This window comes from Stegodyphus dumicola, chromosome X2 (assembly GCF_044657685.1).
Source record: "Stegodyphus dumicola isolate Sdum_Otavi_A_Nest chromosome X2, ASM4465768v1".
Lineage (NCBI taxonomy): Eukaryota > Metazoa > Arthropoda > Arachnida > Araneae > Eresidae > Stegodyphus > Stegodyphus dumicola.
The window spans coordinates 37466248-37492862 of record NC_140781.1 but is presented as its reverse complement, the minus strand read 5'-3'; the positions used below and the strand labels follow the sequence as shown (position 1 = coordinate 37492862).

Genomic DNA, 26615 nt, shown 5'->3' with positions numbered 1-26615 from the left:
AGTGGTTAGCAATACCGACTGCCATATCACTGGGCCCAGGTTCGAATCCTGAAGAAAGCATGGATGTTTGTAAATGTATAGTCAGATGCGCTGTAGCAACAACTGTTCATTCATTGCAGCCAAAATGTAAAATTTTGCATTTTCCGTCGAAACCTGTATGCATATCAATTTGTGTCTAATTTGCTTTATATCTTCTCAGTGAGTAATTTTTTTTTTTTTTTTTTTTTTTTTTTTTGGTCTAAGAGTGTAATAAAAGATTTGCCCAAATGGGATAGTGGTTAGCAATACCGACTGCCATATCAGTGGGCCCGGGTTCGAATCCTGAAGAAAGCATGGATGTTTGTAAATGTATAGTGTTTGTACGGCATGGGGGCACTCTAAATATGCAGCGAGCTAAAAGTTATCTTGAGAGATTGGAGAACCTCAGACTCATCATTCCCCGGGGTGCTCTCCATCAAAATTGGGGACGACACTGAGCAAAGTCGTACTATCACCTGTATACTAGTCAAGGCTCTTGCCAATAAACAGGCGCAACCTTGCACTCCTCACCACAATGAATTTCATGGGTTTGTGTTGATGTTACTGGCAGACAAGCGAGATAAGTCACAACACAAAATAATGAAAGAAACTGAGGGAATATTTGCACCCTAGGTGATTTACATATGATGAAATTAAGACACCAGTGAGGTCAGGAAGCTAGAGAAGGATCCCCATCCTGGTACTAGCCTTATCGGGGTTGAGATATCCAAACTCCAGAGAACCCTCAACAGTGGCGCAGACACCACAGTCCCTGCCTGGCTTTATACATAGCCTCATTAAGGACAAAAATGATGGAATGTAATACAAAAATGGGTCTCTGTGACATCTTTGCCTTGGGGCACCACTCCCTCAGCATTGAATAAATTCGTTTCGGTGCCTTGCCTTACTCTGTCAGTCCCCATCACTAGGACTCTGAGAGCCAAACCCCTGTCAAAAAGGTCAAATCTACATACGATATAGCTCCACCACAGCCAGAGGAACAGACACGACAGTACCAGTACGGTCCCTGCCAAGCCTGAACCAACCTGAGAATAAACTCGGACTATAGTCCTGTGAGACAAATTATATACCCGCGTGGCTGAGACTACCTACACACAGATCCTAGCCAGTGCTTCCCAGGAATTCTCCTGAGTCAACTCCCGTGGTGGTGGTCGGGGGGGGCACTGTGGGTAGTTTCATGGCAGATTTACCACCAGCTAATCAAAACTGTTATATCATTTAGTCATAGTGTGACTAACTATGTAGCACAAATATTACTTTACTGATAACTTAATTTCACTTATTTGTCTAGTCTGCTATTTCTCATTTTCAGCATACTACTTTAAATTTTAAATAGTGCATTATATTTTTTATTTCTGCGGTAAGTGGTACAATAATCTTTACTTCCTCGCATTAATTTTAAAAATATTTTTTTATTATGCTGTGAAGGTTAATCACAATGAAAAAAAAACAGTTATGATTTCAACGATCATAAATTAAAGGAAGTGAAAGAATCAAGACAGAAAGTTTTTGTGGAATAGCTACATTAGCAAACTTCTTTAAAAATGGCAAAATATTTTCTATGGAAATTACACAGCATCAGCAACAAGGAAAAGAAGAAAACAAACAATAGTAAGATAATAATGCCCAACAATTAATGAGAAGGAAAAAGGAGATACACAAACACAACAACAGGAAGAGCAAAAGCAACAAGATGGCCAGAAGAACATCAAGAAAGAGACCATTAGTTGAAGCTAAAGCCCAGTAATAATATGTTGAGCGTTAACTATGATGATACTGAATTAAGGAGAAAATTAAGCAAAGAAAAAATTATAAGTATAATCAAGAACATATCAAACATAAGTGTAGATATTCAAACACTGAACTCAACAGAATGTGAAGTGGCCTGTAAATTCCAAAGGAGACATGCTTAGAAAATGATAGTTTACAGACATTTACTACATGGAAAACAACAATAATGAAAATGGCTTTTACACTCAAATTCCTCAGGAAAAGTTTATTGCATACCAAGCAAACTATCTGGTAAGGTGAGTAATGCATTTAGTACAGCATTTCAACAACTGGAAAAATGTCGGAGCCTGAAGTTTCGGCCCTGCATAAAGAAAACATTAATATGCTTGTTAACCGATCTTTTTGAGTTATAAAAATGGAAAAAGCACTGATTACTGGAAAATTATTTTAGAAGGGATTCTTCAAGTAATTAAACTTTTTAAGAGGCTTGGCATTTACGGACGACAATGAAATTATTTAGGATGCATTGAACATTTTGCAGAATTTGACCTCATGACCTTACAATCACATATACATTTAGTATTGCAAATACTTGGCATGTCTCTTATTTACCAGCAAATATTTGTAAGAGTTTGTCAAAATTTTCAGTAACAATGTTAGATTTATTACCTTTTAGTTAAAAGAGGCAAACTATTACTCCAGATTCGATGCCCAGAATTTCCCATAAGAAACATTTAACTATTATGAAAATACTGGCCATAAGTGCATGGAAATGGAAGTTTGCTTTTTAAAGCTATTATCTGATTTAGATATTAATTTGCAAAATTGCAGCCTCTAAAATGATGGATGTATACAATAGCACACAATAAATCTAAAAACAATTTTGTCATTTACGTGCACTGTGTAGTATATTCTTTAAATTTAATCAGAGTTGGTAGCAGAATGCTGCGCAACAGATAGCAAGTTATTTTTATTCCTACAAAATCTATGTAATATCTTTGCCATATCTACATCAACATGAGAAATTTTTCAAAGATAACCATGAAATGAAAAATTATGCATGAAAAATTAAAGTTCCCCCCAAAATTGATTATCACCTGTCAACAAAAAAGGATTCAGTCGTATCTAGTTATGAAAATCCTAAAATTTACCAAGATGAATTTCAAAATCCTGCCACAAAAGTTGAAACTAAGAAGTTGTTTATTGAGTTGAAGTCCCTCAAAACTGCTCTTATGGTAGTCCCTTGGAACGAAATATTTGAAATCACAGATGAAACTAATATACCAATTCAAAATGTAGATATTACAGTTGAAAGCATTATTAGGCCCATATCACACATGCATTTGTTTCATACAAACAACTGTTTCAGACAATTTTTCTGCCTGGTTTATAATCGAAAGAAAGAGGCACAATTTTTTTCCCCTTTCTTTCAAAAAAAAAAACTGCAAGTTGTTCATTTTCAACCAATCAGCTTGTTTGTAATGGAAAACAACCCCAAGGTGATCTGTGGCGATTGGCTGTTGTGACAAAACAGAAAAATTGTTCCAAAAAGTTGTTCTTCCGAAACAAACGGATGTATAACAGCAGCCTTAGATTATACGCCTCATTGGAAAAAAATTTTATAGTTGAAATGAAATAACAAACCGTTTAAATGCTACAAATCTGAAGGTATAAAACTGTCCAGATGCAATGAGTGTGAAAGAAAAAAAAAAGTTGATGAAAATACATCAGAAGTAGTTTAATTTGATGCTGATAACAAATTCTGCATAAATATATGTTACATTTTAATGAACATATAGCAGAAGTACAAAAGAAAAAGTATGTCTATGATGACATTTATTCAAAATTACAATTTCTGGTCTATCTAAAAAAATTTAAATGAAGACAAAATTACAAGGAATGCTACAGAGTTGCATAAAACATATATGAAAGATTTAGAAAATAATTTTATTGAAGAATACCTTCATTTTAAAAATGCATATTTATTTGGAAGTATATTGCAATGGACCTTAGTTTAACATAGCAAAATGAGCATAAAAATTGACTATATTTCTTAGAATAGCATAATGAGCATAAAAATTGACTATATTTCTTAGAATAGCAAAACGAGCATAAAAATTGACTTGAAAATTGAGTCTACGTTTCCTCATGTGGCCACAGCAATACAATTTTTTTTTTTTTTTAAAGTATTATTGCCACTACAAACTGCAGCAATGAAAGATCTTTTCCAGCACTGAAAAGAATAACAAAAAACTATTTAAAGTTTCTTTGAAAAAAAGTAAATTAAATTATTTGATTATTTTTTTCCATACAGAGAGACTTATTTAATAATTTAAATTTATGTGATATTATTAACCAATCTGTCAAATAAAAAGCTAAGAAATAAATACATGTTGCTTTTGTTTTCTGCTTATATACACTGATGGCCATTACAATTGCAACACCATGAAGGAAAGCAAATACAAAAAAGATATTTATTGCACATAAACCGTATGGCATGAAGGCAAAATCATTAACTTTGTAAGCATTTTGGAGGTTTTCAGGAGTGCAAAATTAGTAGAAACTGCTGTTATCCCTGGCAGCTAAAACAGCTCTTATATCCCATTAGAAATGGAGTCAAACTGGGCTTGGATGACAGAAATAGGTAACCCATTCCCTGCTACTTCAAGTCTATGCCCCACTTCATCAATTATATTAGCTGGAAAGGGGTGGCAGGCCAGTCTCTCAGCAACCTATGACCAGATGTTTTCAATGAGTGACAGATCTGCAGTTTGTGCAGGCCAGGGCAGCAATCTAATACCCTGTGTATCGAGGAAGGACAGAATATAATGTGCAACATGTGATCTTGCATTATCTTGTTGGAACACGATGTTTGGGGACCTCAAAGATAAGGCACAACTACTGGTCATAATATGTCAAAAATTACCCATCTATGGTCAAATTACCGTCAATCTGAACTAGACATGTGTGTGTCTCATGTACCCAATGGCTGGCTAAACCATCATACCAGGTGCAGGACACCTATGCCGATATTGAATGCAAGCAGGAGAAGTGCGGTCTGACACTCCAGACACATAAATGGCCGTCAGACGTAGAACCGGGACTCATTTGAAAAGGAGACATTGTGCCACTCTTGTACCCAGCTTTGTTGTTTGGCACACTTGAGTTGCAGTCTTTCTCTATGCTGCATTGTCAAGGGAATGGTCACCCTGCTGATAGTACACAGTGCTGCAAACATGCCCATTTCCTGACTAATGGTACGTGATGTGGTTGTAGGGTTTGCAGGGCTGACCTCACAATATGTCTGTCCTCTCTGGCATTAGTCATGGAAGGGCATTGAAATCCTGCATGTCATTCAGTTTGACCCTCAGCAATCCATTGATTCCATATTCGCATGACAATGGTTGGATGTCAACCAGTGCGACCAGTGATATCACAGAACGACAATCTACACTTTCGATAGGCAATGATCCTGCATCTATCGAATTTTGAAACTTGCTGGTAAGCATTTCCTCTTATTCAAGGTATAACATGATATTCTGAGCAAACACCAACCTTACAAAGCACTTTCCAAATGAGAAATCCACTACACAACTTTTGTTTTATGCAGTGTTTCTGATGTCGTTTCTCCCTCCTGTCTCGTCTATATGCACAGAAATGCTAATCATTTGCACATCCCAACAAACGTCTTCCTTTCATGTGATTTTGACATTCATCAGATCATTCCTTCCAGGTGTTGCAATTTTAATAGCCAGCAGTGTAGTTTCTTTAGGTTTATAGTTTCCTTAATTTTTGTATGAATTTTCTTTTTCTGGTTTTGAAACTTTTGTAAAACGTTCCTGGTCAGTCCGCTCCCACTAACCCTCCTATGCATTTTGCTATGAAAAGTGGCATATTATTGTTCGTAGTCCACAGCACCAAATGTCTTAGAACGGCCCTGACCACAAATGTCACTGTATGCCACTATGCGGTTCTGTTCACAAGGATGCTGGAGTGGAAATATCAGATTTTCATTGGTCAAGCAGTGATTGCCTTAAGAAAGTGTTATATGAAGCAATGCAACGTTATATGATAAGGAAACTGGCAGACATGCATAATAGTGTATTGACTGGTTGATGGCAACGCATGAGCGGCTCAGCAACTGTATCAAGAATAGTTACCACAGAGATACAGCAGATCCCCACCTGTTTTCGAACATGCATTACAATTTATGTGAATATGGGCCTAAAAGAGATAGCAGGCATAGTGCGGGCAGGCTGCGAGTGACTCATACGTCCTCCATTGAACATAATGTTTTGGATGCCATAGAGAGAAATCCGAGTACATTTAACATTTACACATTTTCAGAATTTTTAATATGCTTGTACTCCTACATTACTCTCTTACCAATAACTAAGCTACGTTCAAATATTTTAACTGAAAGTTACTAGTAAGAGTTTATTTCAATCTCTAAATTTTAGTGGAATCCTTATTTTTCTGAGACTGTTTAGAAGGTGAATTTTCTCCATTTACTTTCAATATATCCTTTTTAATATGGGGAAAATCTTCATTTTAGTTTGCCAGGATAAAGGCTGGTTTTAACGTATGAATTGTTACAATGCCTTTTTTCAATAGTGAAATATTTTGGTGTCCATTCAGTCACAGAAAATGGCATTTCATAAGGAGGTTCGAGTGACTTTCTTACTGTCTTGTCTCAAAAACACATAAGAGCATGTTTTTAAGTCCTTATGAACAATAATATTTTTCAAAGTTTTGTAATGTGATCGTCTTGGTCTTTTGAATTCCATTTTTATTTTAAAATTATTTACAAATGCTTCTCGGGTTGTATGAATGGTACTTTCTGTGAAAAATTCACCAGGTAGTTTTATAAGTTGTCCATACATCATTTCTGCTACTGTATATTAGCATCTTCTTGTATTGCAGATTGTAATCCAAAAAGGACAGTTGGTAAAGCTTCACGTCAGGTTAGGTTGTTATGAGCTTTTAATGCTGCTTTGAGTGACCTATAAAGTCATCCTATTTTGCCACTACACAGTGGATTGTCAGATGTTTTACAATTAATTTTCATACCACAAATTTTTAATAACTTTTTTTAATATATGCATTAAAGGGCCTGAATACAGAGTGCATAAACTTTTATTTTTGACAAATAGGCTTTGTTGTTGTTGTTTTGATTGTTGTTTACAATCAAAACAAAAAATTAATATATTTCTTAGAATAGCAAAATGAGCAAATTTATGAAACTACAACACTGTAGTTGCCACATAAAGGTGACCAAGGGAAAAAAGTTGATACTAATGAAACAGTTTTAATAAATGAAATATTTCCAATTACAGTCAAAAGTCGTTAATCCGGACTCCTCGGGATTTCGGCGATTCCGGATTATCGATTTTTCCGGATTATAGATCATCAGTTTAAATCTCGTAAGATGGCATGCAGAAATTCTAAAATTAAAAATATGAAACCGTAATTTATGAAATAAAGAATAATTATGATCTAAAGGATATCAAAATTTACAAAAAAAAAAAAAAAAGCTTAATAATTATTTGTTTACTTTATTAAACATTTCTTTTAATGTAAGTTGTTTAAGTTGCTTCGTTTTATGTGATAATACTTTCTCTTTAATTCTATAAACAGACATAATTTCTTGTTCAGTTACAAAGTTCCGTTGTTCAAGTCCCGTTAATTGCTGTGCCGAGAATACCGACTAACTTGTCAATCGAAATTTTTTCGTTTTCACTAACCTCTCTGTCACATTCTTCATGTCTTTATCCATTTTTTGCAGCAATTCCACTTTTTGTTTGTTGGACATCGAAACATACTTTCGTTTCGTAGATCCTTTGCAAGTTCCAGCATCGGAAATTCTATTTGACATAATCGAAAGTTCAAGTTTACTTTTATAAAATTGCTCTTACAGTCTGCAAAAAATAATAAGCGGGATCCAATTCGAAGATTAAGGAACAATGCAATCATTAACATTAACTGAAATAGATAATTAGATGATTTTAGCTTACACCGTCCGTTATACATTAAACGCGCAGGCAAAAACGTATTCTGCACTTGCGCACACGCATATGCGCAGTAGTCAAGGTCTTACGTGCATGCGTAAAACGCCTGTGCGCATGTGCCAATGTGGCGCATGTGCAGAAAGTTTTTAGCTTTGAGGTCCGGATTATAGATCATTCCGGATTATGGGTGTCCGAATTAACGACTTTTGACTGTATTAGCTTTGCTTTCATCTATAATATTTGGGTAGTCTACATTTTTCCATTTGAAGAAAATGTAGCACTTTAAATTTTTCTATGCATCCTAATTTTTTTTTTAAGACTGCAAGTATTAACCGATGACTACTCTACCAAAAGATTATAGCTCAGCATTAAGTGTTGTGATTTCTGTTCATTTTTTTGTTACTGATGTTAGAGGCTGCAATTGGTAGAGAGAGGTAATGAGATTGTAAGTTATAGAAACTTATAGTTAATGAGTCACATCATGCAATCATACACAATTAACGAGTCTAGATACAATATAATGGGTCCATAACAGCCGGATCTTTGCTTGCCTATACACTATCAAAACAGCTCTATTGGAAAGTGCCATAGCAGCCCAACTATCAGCATCACAGTGTGAAAATGCTGTCTCATTTCATCTGCCTTCAGCAAATCTCAATCTCTCTGAACAGTCAATGCTACATTCAGGAAGAGTTTGAACAAGAAGTTTTAACACTGATACAGAACAATCTAAGTGCTATATTTGAACAAGACAATGCTACTGCTCATATAATATGCACTGTTCAACATTTCTTGCGAGACCATTAACTTACCCATGGTCTACAGCTGTTCTAGATTTAATCCCTACAGAACACGTGTTGAATGTGACTGCTAGAATGTTGGCCAGCAGTAGTTATGCACAATCGTAAGTGATGAATTGCAGCAATATTCAGTCTGTATGGAATGATATTTCATGGCCAGTTGTCCAAAATCTGTACTGGCCCTCTGATGGTTCAAACAATACACTAAACTTAGAATTTTTTTTTTATTTATTTATTTATTTAGAGCTTGAATACCTGAGGTATTGATATATGATGCGTCTCTCAAATTGCAATAGCACATTTCCAAGTTTAAATTCTGTTGTTTTCTTTGAGATTGACTTGCAGATTGCTTTCCCTTTCCACGTGGGTACATTATTTATTAAAAATTTCTTTTCTTTTGTGTGTGACCTCGTTTTCTCTTAAATGTTGTGGTTTCCATTTCAGTTCATCCTGAAATTTCGAGGCCCTATGTCATCGCTCATTATCACAAACTTTCTCTCAAGTAACACCTCTCCTTCAAGCTATTACCAGATTTCAGGTTTACCGATTGAATCACAATTAGTGCTGAAAAGTAATAAATGATTAAATACTCATAACTATTTTGTACTAGTAACATTTTAATTAAAACTAAAACTAAATATTTTTATTTCTAAATATTCTTACATACTTTGCATACCAAGATACATAAAAATTCAAATTATATTAAAAAACTAAATATTCTTTGGGAAAGAAAACAAAACATCAAACTGCTAATACATTTCATGGAATATTCTTTAAATTAAAATAATTGGTTATTAATTTAGATAACCATTAAATAAAAGGTTTAATAACTTTTCCCTAGAATTCCTGCTAACAAATTCACCAATTATTTTTGAAGCTTTGATGTTATTCAAGGTATTTCCATATATAATAATGTTATACAATTTAATCTCTCTTCTGACTTCTTAAATGGTTTTTTTACCCTTCTTGAGTCAAAGGCATTTCTTTGGATGCAGAGGAAATTGGAACAGACAAAGGATTTTAATTATTTGTGTTGCATTGTCTCTTCAGATAATTGTTTTAAAGCTTTCTATTTATTCATTCATACTGTGCATTTTAAATATATTTATTAATTTAAATTTTCCAGAATGTGATTTTATTTAAATGAATGCACCGTGACCCACACTACAATGCATTTGAAAACTGAATATATTAAAAGAGAAAATACAGTAAAGCACAGTTAACGCACCTTTCAACGGGCTATTCAGAAAATATATATAAATAAGAGAGATGTATAACCAACTTTTTAACTTAGGATAACTAGCATACATTGCTTTAAACAGTTTTATCATTGTGCCCATTGCTTTAGACAATTTTATCATCCTACATTTAACATCTTAAAATGTTATTCATATTTTGGTCAAATATTTTAATTCTGAAATCGCAAGAATCATACATCATAAGATTAAAAAATTTGAATTAATAAAAAATACTAAATTTTACTCAAAAATTTTTTTTTCTTCTTAATCGCTTGCTCTTTTTCTTCATTCTGTAAGTATATTAAAAAGCATGCAACTTTTCGAAACATCTTGGCATTTCTGACATTCATTTTAAATAAAGTTACCGCCTTCCATTTCAGTGGTAAAGTTGCTGAACACTGGTAGTTGGCTCGGGGTTCGAATCCCGGCGAACGGACTGATTGCATGGGCGGTTTCATGTTTTTTTTTTTCCTATGTGTAACGTGTATATGAGCTGGTTTCCTTTAGAAAGTTCTTCACAAAGGCATCCCTCCTTGTAGGCAAATAGCCCTGTTTCGCTGCAACTTAATAATCAAATTCAATCCATTTCATTAGTATCTGGTCCAAGCCTTTATTGGCCTTTAGAGGCACAAGATGAAAGGAAAGACTGGTTTCATCAAGTACGTCACTGGATAAATTCTTGAATCTTCAAATAATTCAACTGAGAAATCATGGGATTCTCCGTTCATGATACGATATGATGTTCTATGATGTAATTTAAATTTATACAACCATATAGTCAAAAAACTAGTCACTCTTCACTTTAATCTACAATAATATAGTTTTTGTCTTTTCCGTTAGCACAAGCCCATTTGCTGGTATTTGCTGGACACATATACGAGTTTTCTTTTTGGACACTCAAATTTCTTGAAGTAGATTATCCTTCAAATTTTTGCTTCCCCTAATTTTCTACTTTCCTTCTACATTGTTTTCAGTGCTGACACATAAAAATTAAGATTTTTTGATTGTTACACTACCATAAATTTTTCATTCTTGTCAATTTTTTAATAATATCAGTTGCATCTAATGTGTTTCAATTGCGTCAAATGCAATGAATTCTGCTTTTAGAATGATCAGTTATTTTGGCTATTTGTCTAAATGATTTTTCATATTAGAAATGTTCCAGAACTATTCCAACATTCTGTTTGCTTAAAGACATTGTGAAAATAAACATCAAACGAACGTTCTCAGTTTTAGACAATTCGATTTAAATGAAGTTAAAGTAAAGTAGCAGATGATAACACGGCGAAGGTAAAAATTTACTTACAAATATTTAAAAGAAAAAGGAAGAAAGAAATTTTAAAAATTTGAACAATATCATGTATAATTTAAAGAAAATAGATTTCCATACAGTGTTAATAAATATTTATAACGCATCATTGAGGGAAAAAATTACGTACAGTGAATTCTACCTTAATAATTTATTTGAAATTTATGGTTAAAAATAGTTGTAGCAATTCACTGCAACAAAATCCATAAACCACATTTGGCGTTATAATTGCTAAGAACAAGATGCCAAACTTCAAAATGCCCAAATATGTAAATTCATGTGCATCTTCGAAAATTTTGAATAAAAAACTAATTTTTTACAGGTATGCTTAGAAATACATCTACTTTAAGACGATAGTAAAAATTGTATAGGTTATAATTCAAAATTTTTTAGAAAAATTTACGAAAATTATTTTAAAATACAAATTCTAAAAATAAATACAGTGCAAAGTCCGTAATGGGTTTTTCCGAATTTAAATCTGGTATGCATAAATTACATAATTAAAAATATGAAACTGTTATTTATGAAATAAAGAGCAAGTATGATCTAAAGGGTATAAAAATTTACAAAAAAAGAGCTTAATATTTATTTGTTTACTTTATTAAACATTTCTTTCAATTTAAGTTGCTTTATTTTTTGTGCTAATACTTTCTCTTTAATTCTATAAACAGACAATTTCTTGTTCAGTTACAAAGTTTCAACTATCGGAAGCGGTATTTTTTGGATCTAGAACCATACTACATATTTCACCATCTGTTAATTGATTGATGATTGGGGAATTCTCGTCGCAATGAAAAACTTCTGTTATATCACCTTCATTTATTACCGCTTCTCCACATTTCTTTATAAAATCCAATAATTGGAAAATTTCACCTTTAATTTGTGATGTCAGTAAACCTTCAAATTCATGGCTATCATCTTCATCATACTCAATTTAGCTTTGGTAATAAAACTCGAAAATGCCTGTAATCATAATATTTTTATGTTGAATAAATTCACCATGAAATATGGTAGCTGGCCATAAATTATGCCAAGCATTTTTTAACATATCTGGAGATACATCCTCCCAATGCGCATGCTTAAATGCACATTAATGTGCATGCGTAAAGCATACAAAAAAAAAGTTTGTGGCTTTGAGGTACAGATTATAGATCATTCCGGATAATGGACATATGGATAACAGACTTCGAACTGTAATTAAAAATGGGTGAATTTTATTTGGAATGAAACTAAATTTCAAAATGTGAAAGGAAGAATAAAAAAAGTTTAATAAAAAAAAGAGATATTAATAACATAAATCAAACTCAATTAACACTGAAGAGCTAAAATTTGTAGAGCTAATTTTTTAAAAATTATTTGTGCGATTTTTACAAACTTGGCAGTCTACCATAATATGAGCCATAGAATCGAAATATGTAAAAAAAATTGGTACATTCGGAAGAGAAATTTGCAGCAAAGATGTAAAATGCTTGTATATCCCTTCCAAAGCATCCTTTATTAATTATACTAATGGTAAAACAACAAACTTGCTTCAAAATATTGTTCAGAAACAAATATTGTTTTTATATATGTCACTTTGGCAATGATTACTCTGATGCAATATGAAAAAGTAAAAGATGGTTTGAGGCATAACTAAGCAACATTACTTATTATTATTATTCTAGAATTTATTCAACATAAAAATATTATGATTACAGGCATTTTCGAGTTTTATTACCAAAGCTAAATTGAATGAACGTATGAACTTAAGAGCTGAAAAATATTTATATTACTGCAAAAAATGGTAACATTGAAATAGCAATTTATTTCCATAATATGGTAATTTTTTAAATTGTAAATACAAGGGTCGTTCAAGGCTGACCAGGATTTTCTTATGTAAATAATCAATGAATAGCTGGATCATGATGAAAATTGCGGGTGACGTAATGTATTCCTTCTCGAGTTAACTAGCACCTGGCATGATGTATATGGCGCATGCACAGCCGTTGCAGCGAACATGGCAGCAAGCACTGACTCTGTGGCTGTGGAGCAGCGGTGTATAATCAAATTTCTTGTGAAGGAGAAAGTTAAACCAGCTGAGATTTTCAGAAGACTGCAAGCACAGAATGGCGAACAAATGATGTCACGGACAAGAGTGTACGAATGGTGTGAACAGTTTCACGAAGGACAGGAGCTGGTGACAAATGAAACGCATGGACACATTCGCCTGACTGCAGTCACACCAGTGAATATTGCACGTGTTGAGCAATTGATTCTTGAGAAACAGCGAATAAAGAGGTTCTCTCCCATGGCTACAGTCCCTGTTAGACGGGACTTTTCTGAGAAACGAGATTCTGGTAGCACTGATTTAAACGGGAGGATTTCTAGAAAAAAGAGCCTCGCCTGAAGGGAAGACCCGCCTAACTACGGAAACAATGTTGCGGCTAAGTGAGAGTTTTTCAAACCTCACCGAAAATGTCTCGGCTGGACCTCAGTCCCGGGTAGAGACAACCAATCAGACGAAAGTTCTGCTTCTGAAGCCTCATGTGATCCCAATCTGAGCGATAATCGATTAGTGTTTGGCATTCAAGTCTTTGTAGTAAGTGAAAATGGTAACCTAGCTATGTGGGTTTCTTGGAATTGTGCGAGTTCTGAGAATTATCCCTTTGGACGTTAAGTCCCGCGTAGCGGAAACATAATGTGATTGAAAATTAACAGTGCGGGATACTGCTGCCAAGGTGTATATCAATGTCAGGAGTGTTGAGACAATCATTCATGACCACTTACACCTCTACAAAATCTGTGCAAGATGGGTTCTCCCACCAGCTGACATTTGATCAGAAGTGGTCACACATGACGATCTGTGTGAACAGCTTCTGAATTGGTTTCGAGCCAAAGGTGATGAATTATTGCAATCTGTCACCACGTGTGATGAAACATGGTTGCAAAATTCAAGCCCAGAGACCAAAAGAAGCAGCATGGAGTGGCAACATAAAGGTTCCCCACCGCCCAAGTAAAGGAAAATGCAGCCGTCCGCTGCAAAGATTATGGCAAGTGTCTTATGGGACATGAAGGGTGTTATCTATGTGGATTGTTTGGACAAAGGGAGCACAATGAATGTCCAATACTAATCCACATTGTTGAGTGGTGCTGTACAAAAGTCCATTTGCAAGAAAAGACCTGGGATTTTGTCTCGAAATGTCTTCTCCATAACAATGCCCACCCTCTGACGGCCAATGTGACAAGAACTCCTCTGGCCGAAATGCACTGGGAAGTTCTGCCCCATCCCCCTACAGTCCAGATTTACCCCCCCCACACTGATTATCATTTGTTTGCACCTCTTAAAGACCATCTGGGAGGAAAGAAATTCATAACAGATGAAGTACTGTGGAACGACGTCCTCCAGTGGCTACAACAACCAAGTTCTTTCTATGCCAAAGGAATCAGGGAGCTGCCACAATGATGGCAACGGTACCTCGACGCACATGGAGAATACTTTGAAAAGCTGAAAACTGGAAACATGTATTTCACCTTAGAATTTTTCATTTTCAGCTTTTCTTTTGATTTATAAGAATATCTGTTTTCTTTAATATTATCAAACTCTGTGTTTAATTTTCATGAATTAATTATTTTCTGTTATCATTACTATGTACTACACATATGTGTTACTGTAGGACTGTTCCTTTCTCATTGCTGAAGCTTCTAATAACTGATCTTACAGCAGCTAAGAAATTTCTTCTTAATTTTTGAAATACAATGTTTTGATTATTCATTATTAAAAAAAAGTAATAATCATCTTTAATTTTTTCTTCTGTTCAAAATGGTATGGTATGATTCTTTCAATTAAAAATTGATTTGCAATGAACTCTTGCCATTTGCATTCTGTGGCACAAAATGAAGAACTTTTAAAAATTTTGCACTGATCAAACTTTTATGGCAGTCTGCACATCAATGCTTGTCAACTAATCCATTAACATCAGAGACCTCTTCTTCACTGATTTTATTTTCAGTTACACACAAATTTAAATAGTGCTCTTCAATTTTTATATTACCTCTGAGTTTTCAAAAGAGCTTTCTAAAGTTTTATATTAAATATCCCACTCACTTCTGTTGTACATGTCACATCTTTTTGTGTTTTACTTTTTATCATGAGTGTAACATTTTCTTAAATGTAAGTATAAGGACCAGAGGAACGTAAAAAAAGATAGACTTCATGATTTTTATTAAATTAATTTTGGTTAACTTAAAAATGCTCAAATATGAATTATTGCATCATTTAAAACATTTTTCTAACAGCATTTTATGACTACTTATGAAAATAGAAGTCAGGTAAGGACTTTTAAGGATTACTTTCATATTATCTTTATTAGGTTTTACTTTGTTACTATAAGTAGGAATGTCCCATTACATATTCTTGCCATAGTTGACTTTTATTTGCTGTAAAACATTATCAGAATCACATGTCTTATACTTAAAAAGTTCTGATTTCAAGAGGAATTTTTAACAAAAAATTTTTTAATAAAATAAATAGCTTACCAAAAACACACTTTCTAGTCCCATATTTACCAGCTCATCTTTTAAATCCCGAGCATGAGTAGTAGCTTCACCATGAACATAGCTTATTAATATAGAATTTGAACGTGTCTGACTATTAGAACTCTGATTCAGTTTGTAAGATGGTGTACTATTCAACCTAGAAGAATAAAGGCAATATAAAAACAATGTACAAATTTCAATTTAAACTTACTTAAATATCGATACTCATGTATTATCCTGTTGACAATGAAACTGTTACCAAGCAGCTTAATTTAGCATTACTTATGGATAGCCATAACACCAAAACATACTCGTAACCTTTGCATTTTCGTATGATGTAATTACAAATGGTTCTAGATAAGCCATTTTTTGCTTTTATGAATGAGGATATAATATTAACTGTTCTGGTATTTTTTGGGAAGGGGAATGTGCTTGAGGGCTATAGAATTAAATTTTTGACTGCACTCCAGTTCATTTATAGTTGGTCAACGGAACGATCAGTTAAATGGCATAAAAACAGCTGGCTGACAAAACAGTAATAGATTGGTACAACCACCTGCAGGAAGTTTGTACTCATAGCACTCTAAACACAGCTTACAGAAAAACTGGACAGTCTAACAAACTATTGTAGTATAAGTCGATGAAAGCCTTTTTAAGAGGGGAAGAAGCGAAGTGATGAACAAGTGTTTCATTGCAAGAATTGCAGATGGAAGTGTAGTTTACAATTCCACAGGAATGACTGGTGCAGTTTGGCAGAATCTCAATCAACTTTTACGGTTCCATGACTTCATGGTCATTAGGACAACATGCAAGTACTAAATATCTGATGATTAATATGCATCAGATATTTTAGACAATGACTAAACTTCATTTTCTTTCTCAGGAAATGTGAATACAGAAGTTACATCAGGGTTGCCACTCAAAGAGGAGAATAAAATTCCCCGACTTTTTCAGGTGCTTTTTTTTTAATCCAGTTTGTCCATGTAGGGCACATCGGCTATCCTGAGAGGTAAATTAATTATCGTACCACTTGAAAGTAAAAAAATTTTCCAATTTACCAAACCATTACTACTTTAACTATAATGGGAGTTATTTTCTCCACTTAAGATTGAGATTAGAATATGGATTAAAAAATGTCTTTTTTTGAAGACATTTTGCAGTTATACAAAAGAAAGAAATCTATTTAATGAATTTTTTAAATAAATTCAGGCATTTTGTATTTATTTAGCAGCACATATAAGCAAAAAATATGTGCATTAAATTTCGTGATAGTATGTCATCATACTGCTAGAATTACCTTCAGGATTATGCCAGAGAAAATTGCATGAAATTTAAAAGTATTATTAACTAATAAATAAATAAATTTAGAGGGAAGAAGCCACATTAAATGATACGAATAACATTAAAATAAAGTTAATTGCTTAAAACTTGAATTACAATAATCAGCGATATTTTGGTGAATATAGTGGATATTAAATGGTTAGCATAGATGATTAATTATTATTTTTTTATTTTATTACAAAATGACAAATAAGGCATTTATTAAAAGGAAAGTAAAAGTTTTGTGATAAAATCCTAGTACTCGCTACGGCTTTGGCACGATTTTGAAAATTGTCGCCAACACCAAAATGACCCATTTACTGCTCATCATCATGCTGCCAAATCCTGTGTGTACCGTATACAAAGTGTTAAGGCAGAAGTGAAGTGATGCCAAGATCTAAATAAGAGTAATGTTTAACTAGAGTGATTTGGCAACCACAAGTAAAAAAAAAGAACGACGTGGAAAGCTAGCGGCCATTGATCGAGTGAGTAGCTCAGGTTGGTGAAATTATATGTATGTGGATGTGGATGGCAAGAGTGTCCATCCGAGTCAAATATGTAAGTTCTTGTGTGTGTGTGTGCGTGCGTGCGTGTGTGTGTGTGCGTGCGTGCGTGTGTGTGTGTGCGTGCGTGCGTGCGTGTGTGTGTGTAATGTCTGTTAACAGATGTAATAAAGAATCTACAATCCATTCATTTTAGTGTTTGAATTCCATGAATATTTGAGTGTTTAAATTCTATTCTCAAACATTTGTGATTCTAGCAACCCAGTAGGAAGATTAGTGCTTGTGGATAAAAAGCTAAAACTTGAAGTGTTGTTAAATTTATACAAAGTGTGACATGCTATATGGAATTCATCATAACTAATGTGTTTCGAATAGCACTTGCAGTTTTCCTCTGGATTACCTCATATGGAGGTAAGTGACTTTGTCTATATAATTCTGTATTATTAATTAGCTTTACAATATGGAGGCATTGTTAATTAACAAAAGAATTTTTAAATCAAGTATAACGAAAGCTACTTCGGATTTTGAAAAATGTACTTGTGATGAATTTCAACTACAACTTTTTGAAAATAAACGTGCAAAATTTAACAATGAGTGTTCAGATATTTTTAATAACTTATTTGAAGCAGTTTATGAAAAAAGATTTTGATAAATATATAACTGAACAGCAAACTATTCAAGAGAACATTGATAATTTATGGGTTTAAGTTAAATGTCAAAAGTCAAAACTTAGTGTTAAAGATGCAAGATTGAAAATACCAGTGCACAAAGTATAAAATTTAACTAGCCATCTTTTAATGAGAATATTCAAGATTGGTTAAGCTTTCGGGATCTTTTCATTTCAAGTATTCATAATAATACATTATCGAATTCCCAAAAGCTCTCATATTTGAAGTTATCGCTTCATGGCGAAGCAGCTAGGATTATTCAGTCAATCACAATTTTTGACAGTAGCTATAAAATTGCTTGGACTATAAAATTTAGGGGAAAGGTACTCCAATAAATGTGAACAGGTATTTGCTCAGATAAAGCGTTTCATATCAATTTCTCCCATACAAAATTAGAGCTCGTCTTCTATTTTAAAATTAGTGGACACAGCGAATGAAAGTGCAAGGTCTCTGGAAATTTTAAACCAAAAGATAGAGGGATTCTCAGAAACCTTTCTTGCATATATTTTGCTGCAAAAATTAAATGTTTCTGCTCATCTTTAGTGGAAAGGAGATTTGAATACAAATGAGCTACCTAAACTACCTGAGCTTATTACATTTCTAAAACAACATGCTGGAACTTTGCAGTCATCAAAGTCATCTAATGTAAATGTAAAAAAGAGTCAACCTATTCAAAAGGTAACTGCTTTGGTGTCAGATGTTAAAAATCTAGATTTTAAATGTATTTGTTGTAAGAGTAACAATTTTCACAAGTTATATAAATGTAATTCTTTCTTGAAAATGACTGTAAGCGAATGTCTTGAATTTGTTAAGAAACATAAATTATGTTTTAATTGCATGGTTTTCAATCCGACTCATTCTACAAAGAAATGTCACTCGGAATTTAGCAGTCCAAAATGCATGAAAACTCATCATACTTTGCTGCATTTCCCCAATCAGGATATTTTGAAATCATCTGCTACCATACTAGGTTGTGTGTGGAGGGAGGAAATACCTGCTTATAACTCTGAATCCCCTTCAGTAGACAATTTGAAGCTAAATGCTGACACCAGACTTCCCAAGTGATTTCAAAGGACGTATTATTATCGACTGCTATTATTTAAGTTAAAGATTCTTGAAGGAATTTTATTGCATGTCAATCTTTTCTTGGCAGTGGAAGTCAGTGTTGTTCCTTTACCTCTGATTTCGCTAATAACTTCGGAATAAAATTAATAACGAATTTCATGTTTAAATGAAATGGCTCTATCTGTAAAATTCAAGCTTACTCCTGTAATATCAAACAAGCGTGATTACCACAGAGCTCTTGAATTCTTTGTTGTAACTAAAATTAATGATTTAGTACCAGTAAATTAGTTTTTCATTTTCACAGCTTTCTCAAAACATAAAACTAGCGGAACATTTTAATAAACCACAGAAAATAGATACCTTGTTAAGTGCAGAATGCTTTTATCAACTATTGAAGGCTGATCAAATTCATCCACTACATTCGAATTTAACTTTTCAGAATTCTGTGTTTGGATACATTGCTGGTGGTGTAAATTTTGGTCCAAATCCACACAATATGAATTTATGAAAGCCGAAGAAGACTTAATTTCACTAATCAAGTTTTGGGGGAAATTGAGTCTGTTATAGTCTTTCAAAATAAAAAATAAAGAAATAGAATGTTAGGATCATTTTGTGAAAACACATCAGCAGGATATCGAGGATTGATATGTAGTGATTCTACCATAAAGGCAAGATATTCATTCAGTTGGGTGACTCTTCGCTACTGGCCACACAACGGTTAAATTTGTGGAAGAGACTAGACAAAAACCTCTGACATGTCTAGGATGTGCTGTGAATTCATGAGTGAATATGAAGCGTTAGGGCATATGCAAAAAATGCAGAGTGTGTTGGAGACTCCTAAATACATAATGCCTCATCATGGTGTTTATAGAGCGGACAGCAATACAATGAAGTTAAGAGTGATAATTGACGCTTCGGCTCCTTCATCATCAGGGTTTTCATTCAATGACTGCTTGATGAACGGAGATGTGGTTCAAGATGACCTGTTCTCTATCCTGCTACTATTTAGAAAATAGAAGGTGGCTTCAAAATGTATCAACAGATTTGTATAAATCCTGAGCAATGCAAACTTCAATGCATCCTTTGTAAGAATACATTGAATGATGCATCTAAACTTTATCAATTACTTACCGTAACATATGGAACAAAATTAGCATCTTTTAGCAACAAGAGTGCTGAAGCAATTAGCCATAGATGAAAAGGATATGTATACACCAGCTTCCGAAATAACACTCATTGATTTTTATGTTGATGACATTTTGTCTGGCGCAGAAGATGTCAGAGCTGCAGTGGCAGTTAATAGCCATGCTACAATCTGCAAAAATGGAATTGTACAAGTGGTGCTCAAACAAAAGAATTATTTTAGAATAAGTTCCATTCGAAAAACAAGAGTATCATTTTGAAGAATCTTCACGAAGCACCATAAAAACTCCAGGTTTAAGATGGAATTCAGAAGGCTCTACTATGTCTAGTTCATCTAACATCTGTACTAAGCACTCGGTTTTGGCAGATAATTGTTTGATATTTTAGATTTCCAAGGGCCTGTAATCATGCGTGCTAAGATCTTTCTGCAACGGCTGTGGCTTTTACATCTAGAGTGGGATGATCCACTTCCTTTCAAATAGACAGAAGAATAGGAGACATTTCAAAAGGCCTCACCACAGTTGAGACAAGTCAAGGTTGCTTGTTACTCTTATAGAATCAACTAAAGAAATCGAGCTCCACTGTTTTGCTGATACTTCAAAGTTTGGATATGGTGGAACTATCTACTTGCGTTGTGTCTCTGAAACTGAACAACAGAAGACTTCTGTGTTTCCTTTTTTCTAACATATGCCTCATGTTCCTTGACGCGAAATTTCAAAACTCTCCAATTTTTTCAAGGCTCTCCAAATTTCAAGGCGCGAAATTTCAAGGCTCTCCAAAACCTTGGCCAATGTAAATTAAACCGCACTGGCAAGAAATTCTATAAATACCCCAGGAATTCATATCCGGAATGGGGTCCTTGAGTATGGAGCTCAGAATTTTATTGATGGGAGAATAAACAACCCGAAAGTTAAATTTCTGCAAAATATGTGCAACTTTATAGCTAATTGATGGAAAGAAGGGAATGACAACAGAATTTTTATAATCTCCTAAAACAAGAGTGTGTTGAGAAGTTGATTTTTGTGGCCCTTTTGGTTAAAGTGACTTTGCTTTGCAGTAAATCTCGAGGATCGGCTACCAAGGTAATAACCATTCCTCGTCTGGAGTTGTGTGCAGGAGAGCTCCTTTCCAAACTTGTGTGTAAAGTAAAAACATCTTTGAGTTTACAAATTGACAACGTTATTCTGTTCACAGATTCAACAGTAGTGTTAGCCTGGTTTGCTACATCTTTTCATCTTCTAAAAGTATTCGTGTTAAACAGAGTAGCTCGTATCCAAGAGCTAACTAAGGTTTTCTCCTGGCAACATGTCAGAACCGCAGCTAATCCTGCTGACCTAATTTCTCGTAGTCTGAACCCGGAAAATATTGGTGATAACTCTTTATGATATCAAGGACCAAATTTTCTACATCAACAGGCCATTAATTATAACCATCTTAATTACAACTTGGAAAAATCAAATGAGAACTATGTGCATGAACTGAAACTTATTTCTAATGTAAATTTGACAGTTAACAATTCTCTTTTGGATTATGTTTGTAGTATCATTAATTGTTATACTACATTAATTAATGTTTTTCTTATATTTTAAGATTTATAAGAAACTGTAGATCCAAGGAAAAACAACTATGTCCTCTGACAGCAGAGGTTTCTTCAAGCGAAAGGAAATCGCTTTCCTTAGTCCAACAGCAAGGCTTTCTTGAAGAATTTAAGGAGTTACATAAGAAAAGGGAAGTAAGTAAAAATAGTCAGTTAAAATTTTTATGTTCTTTTTTAGATGAATCTCAAGTTATTAGAGTAGGTGGTAGATTGCAGGAAGCTAACTTGCCTTTTAACACAAAGCACCCTGCTGTCTTGCCAAAAAATCATAAATTGACTCATTTCATTATGTTAGACCACCATATTCGAAACTTTCATACTGGAACATAAGCGTTCTTGTGTAGTGTTGGGCAAAGGTTTTGGCCAATAAGTAGATGTAATCTTGCTAGAAAGATCTTAAGAAAATATGTAATGTGTGCCAAGGTAAAACCAGTAGTGCTGGATCAAAAGATAGGTAATTTACAATTAGAGAGACTAAATCCGTCCTTTTCCTTTAAACACACTGGTGTTGATTTTTGTGGCCCTTTTGGTATAAAATATACAATACAGAGGAAGAGCATAGTGCACAAGATTTATGTTGCAATTTTTGGTTGCCTCTCGACTCTAACAGTCCACCTAGAGATCTGTTTCAAATTTATCTACAGAATCATTTATTGCAGCCTTAAAATAATTTTTTTCTAGAAGAGGGAAATGTGCATCCATATTTAGTGACAGTGCTCGAAATTTTGTTGGGGCTAGCAACGAATTGAAATGACTATACAATGCGGTAAAATAACATGATGAATTCTTAACCAAATACATGACATCTGAAAGGATTCATTGTAAGTTTATCCCTCCTAATGCTCCTCACTTTGGAGGTATCAGGGAGGCAGCTGTTACATTGTTTAAGTTTTATCTTAAATGTACAGTTAGGGGGTTAATTTTTGCATTTGAGCAAGTTCTTACAATTCAGAAAGAACAACAAAAATCAGCATTATATTTACAAAATTTTCACAGGACTAGTTTCTATGGTTTTACAGAACCACCATCCTCAGCTTCAAAACCGCAAATGAACAAGATAGGAAATAATGATTAGATAAGATAAGAAAGTCTGGACAAGAATAAGCAAGTGGCGCCATCTGTTGGTTAAACCAGAAGTAAAACATAATTTCTTTAAAGGCCGAAGGCAAATTTGGATTGGAATTAGGATCATTAACTAAAACAGGAAGATTTTTATGAATGTGAAATGCCTCTAGAAAATACAGTTTTCCAATGGAAGATGTTTTTTGAATAATTTTGGCAGCAGAAAAATTGAAAGTGTGATTTTCGGACCAACAATGTTGAGCAACAGAAGACTTCTGTGTTTCCTTTTTTCTAACATATGCCTCATGTTCCTTGACGCGAAATTTCAAGGCTCTCTTAGTTTGGCCAATGTAAATTAAACCGCACTGGCAAGAAATTCTATAAATACCCCAGGAATTCATATCCAGAATGGGGTCCTTGAGTATGGAGCTCAGAATTTTATTGATGGGAGAATAAACAACCCGAAAGTTAAATTTCTGCAAAATATGTGCAACTTTATAGCTAATTGATGGAAAGAAGGGAATGACAACAGAATTTTTATAATCTCCTAAAACAAGAGTGTGCCTTTTAGTGTGTTTAGTGTATTATTGTGTCTTAAGTTCTTACAATTTTGAACCGCAAAGAAGGAATTTTAAATTAACATCCAATATCCCCCTGTCAAATGACACAAATGATTTAGAAGAACTTACACCTGCACACTTTTTAGTTGGTCAAATTTCAACATCTATAACGGAGCCTGATCTAACTGACTTCTCTAATAATTCTTTAAAGCGCTGGCAGCACACTACTAAAGTAACCCAATATTTGTGGAAAAGGTGGCAAAATGATTATACCAGTCGTTTATTGCAACGATTTAAGTGGTATTTTTCTAAGGATATCGTTAAAAAGGGCACCATGGTTTGGGTAAAGGAAGACAATATGCCCATTTCAACTTGGTTACTAGGGGAAAATCAAAGAACTAATTTATGGTAAGGATAAAAAGGTTACAGTTTGCATTGTAAAAACCAAATCGGGTCTTTTAAAGTAGGCCAATAACTAAATTAGCTGTACTACCAGTAGATGTTACATAAGTTTAATGTATATTTGCTGAGTTTTAAAAAATATTATTTATGCACTGCTTTAGATTTCATATTTTGTGCATTTCAAGTTGTGTTTAACTCTGTTTATTGATTTTGTTCATGTGTATCAATTTAAATTTTTGTGATATATGATTTGGACAATATGGTGATTTAAAACTGCTTAATTTTGATCATCAAATCTAGGGTAACTACAATTTCAAAAAAACTCGTATTTGGATAACATAATTACTTACTTAGAAGGTCTTCTTTTAATTTTGTTATTGCTAATGCTCATTTTCCTTTTGGTAGATGCTTTAATTATATTAAAGTAATGTTCTTCAACACATACATCCCAAGCAGTAAGTTTTTCTTCTTGGGGATATGAAACTGGCCATGCCTTTTTATCCACAAATTGGAAACTGGCATCTTCAATTTTCTCTGCTAACTGAAAAATACAGGAAAAATACTCCTATAAATAAAAAATCCATATTATCAACAGAAATATTCTTCCATGAACAAAAAGAATATGCCTATCTATATATATATAATAAAAATTAAGAGAATGGTTTAATAAATACATTTTTTGAAGCAAGCAGCATTCAATACTTAATATTATATTCAAGAAGTTGGTGTTTAAAGAATGTAAACTTAAATTTTGTCCATTTTCACTCTTGAAAATTTAAACTTCAATAACAGATGATTTATTTATCTTACATAATCATGCTTTTAAGAAATTAATCTAATACAGAAGAAAAATTATCCATGTTTAAATTTTTGCATTTTTATTTGCAGCAAAACTTCAATGGATTTTCAGTTAGATAAATTTAAAATGATCTTTCACAAGTTAAATACAGTCAAAAGTCGTTAATTCGGACACCCATAATGCGGACCTCAAAGCTACAAACTTTCTGCGCATGCGTCGCGTTGATGCATGCCCATAAGCGTTTACGCGTGCGCATAAGACCTTTACGGCTGCGAATATGCGTGTGCACAAGCGCATAATACGTTTACGCCTGCGCGTTTAATGTATAACGGATGGTATAAGCTAAGTAATTATCTAATTCAGTTAATGTTCCAGATTGCGTTGTTCCTTAATCTTCGAATTGGATCCAGCTTATTATTTTTTGCAGACCGTTAGAGCAATTTTATAAAAGTAAGCCTGAACTTTCAATTATGTAATATAGAATTTCCGATATATATTTACTAATATGTAAAGGATCTACAAAACGAAAGTATGTTTTGAAATCCGAAATCTGTTTATCAATTTCACGCTGCTTTGCGGCAGGGGGGGAGAAACGCTGTGGCGCGCAATGAATTGGAAGTTGATCCGTCAGCACTATCCTTATCTTCAGGGCAGATGTTTTTATTTTATTTGGCTTATAATTTTTTACTAAATGTGGTATTTCATCTCGATGTACTCCGTCTTTGATATGATTTAAATCAAGTTCCTCGTCATTATAATTCGCTTCCGATAGTGAAGAAAGTGAGAGAGAGGTTATTGAAAACGAAAATATTTCGACTGACAAATTATATTCTCAACACAGCAATTATAGGACTTGAACAGCGGAACTTTGTAACTAAACAAGAAATTATATCTGTTTAATAGAATTAAAGAGAAAGTATTGTCACATGAAATGAAGCAATTTAAACAACTTACATTGAAAGAAATGTTTAATAAAGTAAACAAATAAATATTAAGCTTTTTCTTTTTGTAAATTTTGATACCCTTTAGATCATAATTGTTCTTTATTTCATAAATTACGGTTTCATATTTTTATATTTGTAATTTCTGCATGCCATGTTACCAGATTTAAACTGATGATCTATAATTCGGAAAAATCGATAATCCGGAATCGACGAAGTCCCAACGAGTCCGGATTAACGACTTTTGACTGTATTCACAATATTCAGCAATTTTTGCAACGCTGTGCCATTTCCATGAAATAAATAGCAAATGCTTCTACTTCATTTGTTCAAATCATAAAATCTTAATCATATTTTACTTGAATTTGTGCTGAATTATCAATTAAGTTATTTCAAATACAGCAAAGCACAAGAAAGCTACCTGCTAAAAGATGGGACACCTTCATGCATGACAGCAGTCTTAATCACTCAAGTAAAATATGTTTAAAAGAACCTCAAATGTATTAACAATGCAAAAATATCACTGAGAAATCAAAATTTAATATAACAAAGTACCAATGTTTATTATATTTATTGCAGTTACAGAAAATAAACTGAGATCAATGATATAAATTGAAATTAATAAGCATCACAGATAGTTAATCTTTTAATTTTTTTTCATACTACTACTTAAATTCTGCATTAAGTAAAAGTTTTAAAATTATTTTATCTGTATGCTATATCTTTCTAAAATAGGAAGGTTATAAATGAATAAGACCTCAAAAACATTTAAATTACTTTAAAATGTTTTAAAAACTTAGTATGTTCAGATTATTCACTCAAGTACTATCAAAAAGTCAAAACTCATTGGCAATTTTGGAGAACATTTGTGATCTCACTAGTAACTAATTTTTTATCAAGCTCATGTGCCAAAGA

General features: G+C 33.5%; 1 protein-coding gene across 4 annotated transcripts in view; it reads right to left on the bottom strand.

The window, feature by feature from the left end:
- The window catches only part of LOC118185112 (uncharacterized), a 254232-nt gene that overhangs the window by 175807 nt on the left and 51810 nt on the right, over positions 1–26615 (bottom strand). For 3 of the 4 annotated variants that reach the window (XM_085809298.1, XM_085809300.1, XM_085809301.1), the window contains exons 5-6: positions 24311–24525; positions 15641–15797 (exon numbers count right to left, since the gene is read on the bottom strand). In XM_085809298.1, coding sequence (XP_085665424.1) covers positions 15641–15797; positions 24311–24525 — 372 coding nt within the window. The remainder of the gene's footprint in view (positions 1–15640; positions 15798–24310; positions 24526–26615) is intronic. The other variant, XM_085809299.1, reaches the window with a different exon arrangement.